The sequence below is a fragment of the Bombina bombina genome, chromosome 4 (assembly GCF_027579735.1).
Source record: "Bombina bombina isolate aBomBom1 chromosome 4, aBomBom1.pri, whole genome shotgun sequence".
Lineage (NCBI taxonomy): Eukaryota > Metazoa > Chordata > Amphibia > Anura > Bombinatoridae > Bombina > Bombina bombina.
In genome coordinates, this window is record NC_069502.1 from 207,348,710 (window position 1) to 207,358,942 (window position 10,233).

The 10,233-nt window shown below is 42.8% G+C and overlaps 1 protein-coding gene across 3 annotated transcripts in view; it reads left to right on the plus strand.

Annotated features, from left to right (window-relative positions):
• NCK1 (NCK adaptor protein 1) overlaps positions 1-9,912 on the plus strand; it is a 247,769-nt gene extending 237,857 nt beyond the window's left edge. For 2 of the 3 annotated variants that reach the window (XM_053709755.1, XM_053709756.1), the window contains one exon: positions 1,395-9,912. In XM_053709755.1, coding sequence (XP_053565730.1) covers positions 1,395-1,589 — 195 coding nt within the window. In that variant the 3' untranslated portion in view covers positions 1,590-9,912. The remainder of the gene's footprint in view (positions 1-1,394) is intronic. The other variant, XR_008401969.1, reaches the window with a different exon arrangement.
• The last annotated feature ends 321 nt before the right edge of the window (positions 9,913-10,233 follow it).

Below are 10,233 nucleotides of genomic sequence, written 5' to 3' on the forward strand. Positions count from 1 at the left end.
CTCCTGTTGCAACCTTGGTTTGCGCTCTTGTAGCTATACTTGGGGTACCTTTTTTGCCCTAGTTGGTTGTTTGGTGGTCCTTTCGGACTCATTTATATGAGTTTAGGTGTGGGCTTGGAGCCTGTGGGACTTTTTGCCCTAGTTGTTTGTTTGGTGGTCCTTTCAGACTCTTTTATATGAGTTTAGGTGTGGGCTTGCAGCCTGCGGGACGTTTTCTCCTCTGAGGCCTTTGTGCTCGGTTGCGTCTAGTGATCTGAGCGGTCGTTAGAAAGGGCCTTTCTGGTCTTAACTGATGGGCTGTTACTTGGTCCTTTCCATTTTTTTTTCCTTCTGGTTATGGTGAAGCAGTTTTTTTTGTCGGGTGTTTGGGTAATTTCAGGCTGTGGTGTTCTCAGAATAGGCCGCCTCTTGTTCCCGTCCGTTTTGCATTCAGTGTCCTCTATAGCTTGGGTATTGTTTTCCTAAAGTAATGAATGCAGCTGTGGACTCTCCCCGTTTAAGAAGGAAATCTTAAATTATGCTTACCTGATAATTTTCTTCTGACGGGGAGAGTCCATAGTTCCCCGCCCCGTTTTTTTCTTTGGGGCGGCAGTAGTTTTCGGTTTTTATTCTTCTGGCACCTTTTTCACCATGATATTTCTCCTACTGTTCCTTGTTCCCTCGGCAGAATGACTGGGGAATGAGGGAAGTGGGGGAGGTATTTAAGACTTTAGCTGGGTTGTCTTTGCCGCCTCCTGGTGGCCAGGTTATGTATTCCCAAAAGTAATGAATGCAGCTGTGGACTCTACCTGTCAGAAGAAAAGAATATTATCAGGTAAGCATAATTTAAGTATTTTAAGGTTTAAAGCACTCATTCGTGAAACTTTACATTCATTTTAAACCCCAATTTTTTCTTTCATGATTTAGATAAAGCACAGATTTTAACAACTTGCAAATAAAGTTCTATTATCAAAATTGCTTACTTTTCTTGTTATCCTTTGTGGAAAAGCATACCTAGGTAGGCTCAGGAGCAGCAATGCACTACTGGGAGCTAGCTGGTGATTGGTGGCTGCACTTATGTGCCTCTTGTAATTAAATTGCTTCACCTGATGTGTTCCGTTAGATCACACTAGTGCATTGTTGCCCCTTCAGCAAAGAATACCAAGATAATGGAGCAAATGTTAAAATAGAAGTACATTGGAAAGTTGCTTTTAAATTGTATGTTCTATCTGAACCACAAAAGAATAAATTCTTTAAGTATTTTATGGTTTCTAAAGTGTTGTCTATTGTGTTGGCCAGCTATTAGCTGCTTGTGTCTCATGATGACTTGATTCTTCATCTAACCAATTTTTTTTTTTTATTTTTTTTTCATCCTGTACTGTTTTTGTAACCAATTTGTATTTTTTCCTTTAAAGCCAAATGATTTTTCTGTGTCGCTGAAAGCTCAAGGCAAAAACAAGCATTTCAAAGTCCAAATGAAAGACAATGTTTACTGCATTGGGCAACGCAAATTTCCCACTATGGAGGAGTTGGTAGAACATTACAAAAAGGCTCCAATTTTTACCAGCGAACAGGGTGAGAAACTCTATCTAATCAAGCCATTGTCTTGAGGATACAATGTGAAAAGCGAGTGCAGGATCTCCAACAATTCCAGGTTTAGTGCATTCTCTTTAAAGTCGGAAAAGAAATTGGTTGATATCAAGATAGCGAACCAATGGGAGCCTCCTGGTCTACTCGTGAAAAGGCCCCTTTATCACTAGCAGTTTTCAGCCAAGAAATTTTGCCACAATGAATTGGATTTCTTTTACTACTTTGCTTCCTTTCCTCCTGTTAATTCCCCTGAGCTTTTCTACTTTCTGCCTTACTTTCAACCATTTCAGTGTTTCGGTGCAAATTTGTGTAACCTTCGCTAAAAGGTTTTGAACAATATGGCAGGTGCTAAAGCAGAAAAGATTCTACCTGATCACGCCAAGCCAACTATTATGCCTGTATGCTGCTTTGTTTCGTCACTCCATGCTTCAGACTGAATTTGAAAGGCATTGGTATGGTTTGAATAATGTTCTCGTAGTTTGTGAGCTGCATCCTGTATTCAGTTTATCCCCAACACATAAACTGGTGTAGTTCTTTGTGTTTGCCAATACAGTATGGGATATGCGAATTATTATTTTTTAAGACATTTCATATTTATTTGTTTACAAAACCGTGATAATCTTTCAGGGCCAATGCTGGTTTAGATGTTTGCCAGCATCCAGATTCTTCATAACTAGCTGTATATTCTCAACCTCATTGTAGACCTGGAAACAAATTTGTCCAATATTCAGAATGGTAGGAATTATTATTTAGTTTGTATCAAGTGGTGTAGACTGGGCTTCATGAACACATTTCCCTCAAGCTCAAAATAAATATATACTATGCTACTATATAAAGTTACTATGTATTGTGTAATGTATGGTCAAGAGTCTGAATTTTAGGACAGAGTTTATTTATAGTGTTACACATTTACATGATGGATACATTAATATACAGCTATGTATGAAGAACTCATGTTGGTTTAGATTGTTATAGGAAAAGCATGTAGTAGAGAATTCACTCTCTATTTGTCAGATTTTTATTCTTTCAATCCTAGCACATCAACCAAAAGCAAAATATTGTATGACACAAAATCACTAATAAAGTTATGTGAAAAGCTTTTATGTATATGAGGGAACTCAAGCAAAACATTTTTAAATATGTTTCAAGAAAATGTAAATTGAAAAGCTGGTTACATGTATGTAAAAACTAGCAGGAAATGCATGTTTGTGCACTAGTTATACTGTTCTATTACTACTCACTGGCCAATAGTGCCAACTCCATATTTAATGTTGTACAATGAAAAGCCACCATAAGCCTGGAAATTAACTAGATTTTATTTCATCACAAACATGTTTTTCAGCAATCTAAAAAGTTATTTTGCAATACAATTTCCTAGATGCAGCAAAATAAAAATGCTTTATGTGTTGCTTTAAGAGTACAAACCTGAGAATGGATACACAATGTGTTAATATTGCTGTATCTGCATATTCATTTGACTGTTTTATATGTATGTATTAGTGAAAAAGAAATGAGACGTGATCAGATAAGCCAGATTTGTTACCCTGACTTTACTGTCTGTCCATCAGGAGTGATCTTGCTGAGTAAGTCCATAAATTAACCCCTTCAGCTCACAGAAATCAGGTTTGAAACAGTTTTTCTTTTGTCCTGAATCTAAGTGCTGGACACCTTTTTGTTAGCAATCTCCAAATTATAAGCTATGTATTATATTTTCTTTATTTAGCCCACCACTGTGATCTAGATTTAGGGTACATTAGGATAGGTACCCTGTCATATGCACAAAATAAATAAATAAATAATAAAACCAGAATCTAAGACCTATATTAAAGGCTTCTTCCAAATTTGTCTATTTATAAAAAATACAGAGGTATCAGGGTTCTTCATTCTGTATTAATTAAATCAGAGTTGTATAACAATACTTCTGTGATGCAGCTCCCTTGAGATTTTAAGGCAAGATAAATGACTTTAAGCAAATATGCCAATCCATGTCCCAAGGAAAAAAATATTTGTGTACTTTAAACAAGATTTAAAAATTTCTGCAAGCGGATATTTTTTGCCATCAACAGATTAAACATGTCATTGATTAAAATAAAATGAAAAGACTACCACTTGTATTGTTGGTTCCTAATTGTATGTGGGGACTGAATGTTTTGTTTTTTAATCACATAGGGGGAGCTGTATCTAAACATACTGAGCCGTTTGAAGCAAACCAATTACTTCAAGACCTTTTGTCAAATTATGTACAGATTTAGATGTTACATATCCTTTTGTATGTGTGTATCCTAGCAACGAAATGCAATGGGACATTATCATTTTAAATACATATCAGAAATGTAAATAGATATGCATTTGGCTCCATGCATTGTCTTCCAAGATCTCACCCTACAAATGTTCAATGGCCTTCTTATATTGGCACTACCATGTCACCATTTATTTTGTAAAATCAGGTTTGTATTATTAAATCTAGAGTGTGCTAAAGAAAAGCTGTTTCCATCTAAAGGGGAGGAGAGTCCACGTCTTCATTCATTACTGTTTGAAATTATGAACCTGGCCACCAGGAGGAGGCAAAGACACCCCAGCCAAAGGCTTATATACCTCCCCTCATCCCCCATCATTCTTTGCCTTTCGTCACAGGAGGATGGCAGAGAAGTGCCGAAGATCGGAGTTGTCTCTTATGGAGGGTATTACTCTTCGCATTGGGACTGGAGTTTTAAGTAGTCCTGTCAGCCTCTCAGTGAGAGCCTGGGCGAAAGTTAGAGTCCGGAGATGCAGGGAGAGTCTTTATGCAAAACCATCCAGACTTATATTAACAGCTCCACAAGCAATCAGCGTTGACGAGTTTCGCTTTCTGCACTCAAGTCCATGTCAGGAGCGAGGCTACTAACTTGAAGGGCCGTGTTCCTATTCCACGGCGTAGATTCTGGTAAGATCGTTTCATTTTTTATTACATAATGATAACACGGAAGACAGGGTTACAGTGTGACGCCTTTTATCTTTACAGAATCAAGGGTTAATATTCCTTGAAAGGGGATTATTGAACGGGGGAGGGGGTTATACATGATATTGTTTGTGTCATTGCTGCGTTATGTGCGAGATGAGGCTCTGGCAATGTGTGGAACTTTCAGGTGACTTATGGGAGTGTTGCGAGGCCATTTTTTGGCGTGTTTTCTCCTTAGGCAGAGGCGGTCCTGCCAGGCATTCCATGTGACCGGGTGTGACTATCTCTTCCTCTGTTGATCAGCGGCGCAGGAGATGGAAAGGTTTCTGTAGTCCGGGTCATAGGAGGTGGTGAGTGCCCCGACCATTGGAGGTTATAAATTTGACTATTAAGTTAATGTAGTCCGTAATAACAGCGCAAGCTATGGAGGACTCTGACGCGTTAGAGGGTTCTCCCTCTTTAATAAGGTCTCATTACTGTGTTTATTGTGAGGAGGTTCTGGTAGATCAGCCTGCTCAACTATGTTCCACGTGCCTTTATAAAGTTACAACATCTAAAAGTAAACGGATGTCTAGTACTACTGAGCCGTCCACCTCTGAGGGTTCCCGTCCCGTGAGGTGCATTCCCTGCATCCATCTCCAATTGCACATGCAGTGCCCCAGGGTCCAACCATTACTTCTGCGGGAGAGATTCGTTGGCCGTCAGATTTTACGGATCAACTGTAAACGGTGGTATCAAAAGTGATCCATGCCTTATCACGTTCTGCTAAGCGCAAGCATAGGGCGCATCATGGCGGCCCAGCTCAGGGTTTGTCTATGCCTGTGAAAATATCTGAGGCGTTATACGATGACGAGGCCCACTCCTATTCTTCGGAGGAGGCCCCTTCTGAGTCTGAGTCCGTGTCATCTAAACCTCCGGCTGCGGAGGAGCCTGACTTTAGGTTTAGGATGGAGAATTTGCGCTTTTTGCTGAAGCAAGTGCTTGCTACTCTGGAGGTTCCGGAACCAAAACTTCCAGAAGAACCTGCGATTCCTAAGCTTGATCAGTTATGAGGACAGGGTGGTGCCTCAGGCCTTACCGGTCCCTGTTAAGATGGCAAATATTATTAAGAATGTATGGGAGCGATTAGGTTCTTCCTTTTCCCCTTCTTCCTTTAAGAAACTGTTCCCCGTTCCGGACTCTCAGCTTGAGCTGTGGGGTACTGTCCCTAATGTGGATGGTGCTATCTCCACGCTCGCAAAGTGGACAACTATTCCCCTTGAGGATAATTCGTCATTTAAATAACCTATGGATAAAAAGTTGGAAAACATGTTAAGGAAGATGTTGACCACCAAGGTGTCAGGTTATTCCGTTTTAGCTCGCTGGGCTCTGTGGCTAAAGTCTTGGTCTGCGGACATGACCTTCGTAAGTCGAGGCTGTTGTCCCTGCCTTTTCAAGAAAAGATTCTGTTCGGTCCAGGATTGGATTCAATCATATCCACGGGTTACAGGAGGCAAGGGAGCTTTCCTACCGCAGGATAAAAAGGCTAAGTCTTAAGGATCTACTTTTCGTCCCTTCCGTGCGGACAAGGCCCAGCGCCAGCAGCCCGCCGCAAAAGTAGACCAGTCCAAGGGAACTTGGAAGCCGGCTCATTCTTAAAACAAGTCTAAGCAGAGCAAGAAGCCCGCCGAGACAAAATCGTCATGAAGGGGAGGCCCCCGTCCGATCTCCGGACCAAGTAGGGGCAGATTATCTCTCTTCTCAGAAGCATGGTTGCAGGACGTTCAGGACCCTTGGGTTCTGGAAGTTGTCGCCAAGGGTTACAGGATAGGGTTCAGATCCCATTTGCCCAGGGGCAGATTCCTCCTGTCAAACCTGTCTTCAAGACCGGAAAAGAGAGAAGTCTTTCTAGAATGTGTGAAGGATCTCTCCTCTCTAGGTGTTATCGTACCAGTACCCCAAGCAGAAAGGGGTCTAGTGTACTATTCAAATCTTTTTGTGTTTCCAAAGAAGGAGGGCACATTCTGCCTGATTCTGGACCTAAAGTGTTTATACAAGTTTCTGAGTGAAGGACGCTTACCTTCATGTGCCAATTCACAGGGATCACTTCAAGTTCTTAAGATTTGCGTTTCTGGACCAACACTTAGTTTGACGGCCCGAGAGTCTTCACAAAGGTTCTGGGGGCGCTACTTGCAGTGGCCAGATCCAGAGGCATTGCTGTGGCGCCCTATCTGGACGACATCCTAGTCCAGGCGCCGTCGCTCAGTCTCACAGAGGATCATTAAAGGGCTCTTCTTATTCTGCTCCAATCTCACGGTTGGAAGATCAACTCAGGAAAGAGTTCCCTGGTTCCCAGCAACAGGGTGGAGTTCCTGGGTACGATAATAGACTCTGTCCATGAAAATATTTCTCACAGACCATCGACGCAGGAAGATTGCGTCCTCTTGTCTTACCCTTCAGTCCTCCTCAAGCCTCTCAGTGGCTGTGTATGGAGGTGATCGGACTCATGGTTTCCAGCATAGACGTCATTCCATTCGTCAGGTTCCATCTCAGACCTCTTCAATTGTGTATGTTGAGACAGTGGAACGGTGATCATTCAGATCTATAACAGCAGATATCCATGGATGCTCGGACTCGGATCTCCCTCTCTTGATGGATCCGTCCAGAGCAACTGTCCATGGGGACATCCTTCTTGAGACCGTCCTGGGAGATTGTGACCACGGACGCAAGTCTGGCAGGATGGGGAGCTGTTTGGGAGCCAGGATGGCACAAGGAAAATGGTCCCGGGAGGAGTCTCTCCTTTCAATAAATATTCTGGAACTCAGAGCAATCTACAATGCTCTGAAGGCATGGCCTCCTCTGGGGTCGTTCAGCTTCATCAGATTCCAGACAGACAACATAACCTCGGTGGCTTACATCAACCATCAGGGGGGTACGAGGAGCTCACCTAGCCATGAGGGAGGTGTCTCAGATATTTGAGTGGGCGGAGTCCCACAATTGCTCGCTCTCAGCGATTCACATTCCAGGTGTGGACAACTAGGAAGCAGATATTCTCAGCAGACAATCCTTCCATCCGGGGGAATGGTCTGTTCACCCCAAAGTGTTTGCAGAGTTTTGTCTAAGGTGGGGAATGCCGGAGATAGATCTCATGGCGTCCTGACTCAATTACAAGCTACCCCGATACGGTTTGAGGTCCAGGGATCCCCAGGCAGAGCTGATAGATGCCTTAGCGGTGCCTTGGAGGTTCAGCCTAGCTTACATCTTTCCACCATTACCACTTCTACCTCGTGTAGTGGCACACATCAAACAGGAGCGAGCTTCGGCCATTTTGATTGCTCCATCGTTGCCACGGAAGACGTGGTTTGCGGATCTGGTGGGGATGTCATCCTCTCCGCCGTGAAGGTTACCCTGTCGCAAGGATCTGCTGAAACAGGGCCCTTTTCATCATCAAAATCTTGATTCTCTGAGGCTGACTGCGTGGAGATTAAACGCCTAGTCTTGGCCAAGAGAGGCTTTTCTGAGAGTGTGATTGATACTCTAATTCAGGCAAGGAAGCCAGTCACTTGTCGTATCTACCATAAGGTGTGGATGACTTGTCCTGGTGTGAGAAGCATGGATATCCATGGAATAAGGTGAAGGTATCCAGGATGCTGTCCTTTCTCCAGGATGGTTTGGAGAAGGGTCTTGCCGCCAGTTTAAAGGGACAGATTTTGGCATGATCAGTCTTGTTGCATAGGAGGCTCGCTGAGCTCCCTGACATCCAATCTTTTGTTCAGGCTCTGTCTAGAATCAGGTCTGTCTTTAGACAGTCTGCTCCCCCATGGAGCTTAAACTTGGTTCTTGCAGAACGTTCCGTTTCAGCCTAAGCATTACATTGACATTAAAATTCTGTCCTGGAAGGTTCTCTTCCTATTGGCCATTGCATCGGCACGCAGAGTATCTGAACTGGCTGCCTTGCAATGTAAGCCTCTTTATCTGTTTTTTCGTGTGGATAAGGCTGTGCTTCGCACTGGTTTGGGGTTTCTTCCCAAAGTGGCGTCCAACCGTAACGTCAATCAGGAAATAGTGGTTACTTTGTGTCCTAACCCTTCTTCTAAGGAGATGTTACTTCATAATCTGGATGTTGTTCATGCCCTGAAGTTCTATCTTCAGGCTACAATGTATTTGACAATCTACATCTCTTTTTGTGGTGTAGTCAGGGAAGCGTAAGGTGCAGAAATCCTCTTCTACTTCTTTGTCCTTTTGGTTGAGGAGCTTGATTCGCTTGGTCTATGAGACAGCAGGACATAAGCCTCCTCAGAGGATAAACAGCTCATTCGAATAGAGCTGTGGCTGCGTCCTGGTCCTTCAAGAATGAGGCCTCTATGGAGCAAATTTGTTAGGCGGCTACCTGGTCCTCTTTACACAGTTTTACAAAATTTTGCAAATTTGACGTTTTTGCTTCTGCGGAAGCTGTTTTTGGGAGAGAGGTTTTGCAGGCTGTGGTGCCCTCAGATTAGGATCCGCCTTTTCCCTCCCGGTTTCATTCAGTGTCCTCTAGAGCTTGGGTATATGTTCCCAACAGTAATGAATGAAGCGTGAACTCTCCTCCCCTTGCTTACCTGATACCTGCTTACCGGATAATTTCATTTCCATCGAGGGGAGGAGAGTCCACGGCTCCCGCCCGTATCTCAGAGGGGTGGACCTAAATTTAGTTTATCTTCTGGCACCATTTATACCCTGATATTTCTCCTACTGTTCCTTGTTCCCTCAGCAGAATGACTGGGGGATGAGGGGAGTGGGGGCGGTATTTAAGCCTTTGGCTGGGGTGTCTTTGCTTCCTCCTGGTGGCCAGGTTCTTAATTACCAACAGTAATTAATCAAGCCGTGGACTCTCCTCCCCTCGATGGAAATGAAATTATCAGGTAAGCATAATTTGTTTTTATTTCCGCTCCCCTCTGTATCCAGCAGCTGACATATTTATGGGTGAAGGGCTTTTGTTGCTCTAGCTGCCTTCCAAGTGCAAAGCTGTGAAATAAAGCTTTGCAGGTTAGACTTCAGGTCTGTATAGCAGTCGGTTATGGTAAACTCTTGCATATTTATGTCTGATGTGAGCAAATCCAGCACAGTAGCTGAAGTTGCCAGCTGTTTGATTCATGGAGTTGCTGAAATGTGATGCATTTTCTGCAAAGCAATTATCCTGGCTTTGTCCTTGGTGCAATTGCATGGAGACATGGTAGTCTAATTTTTTATTATTTTTTTTTATAGTAAAGATCACTTTTTAGACTATAAAACCATATCACTCATGCCAACAGCCTATGTTGTAACTGGAAATACTCCAGATAAGTTATGTATAAGGTGTAATGTAGCCGTTGTGACAGATTATACATTGAAGGATATAATGTACAGAGCCTTCTATAAATAAAAAAACAAATGTATACAAAAAACATTTGGCAACTGTTTGTTTATTTCTCCATTCGGATTGTCTTGCTTAACTTGTACTTTAATGAATTTAATACTTGCTAATAGGGCTGGGCGATATGGGCAAAAATGAAAATCGCGATTTTGGACCCAAAAAAATTGTGATTGCGATTTAATCACAATTTTCTTATAAATGACTATAACACCTTAATTTCCATCTTAATGGGAGGAGAGACCACTGTTTCATTCATTACTTGTGGGAATTAAGAACCTGGCCACCAGGAGGAGGCAAAGTCACCCCAGCCAAAGGCTTAAATACCTTCCCCACTCCCCTCATCCCCCAGTCA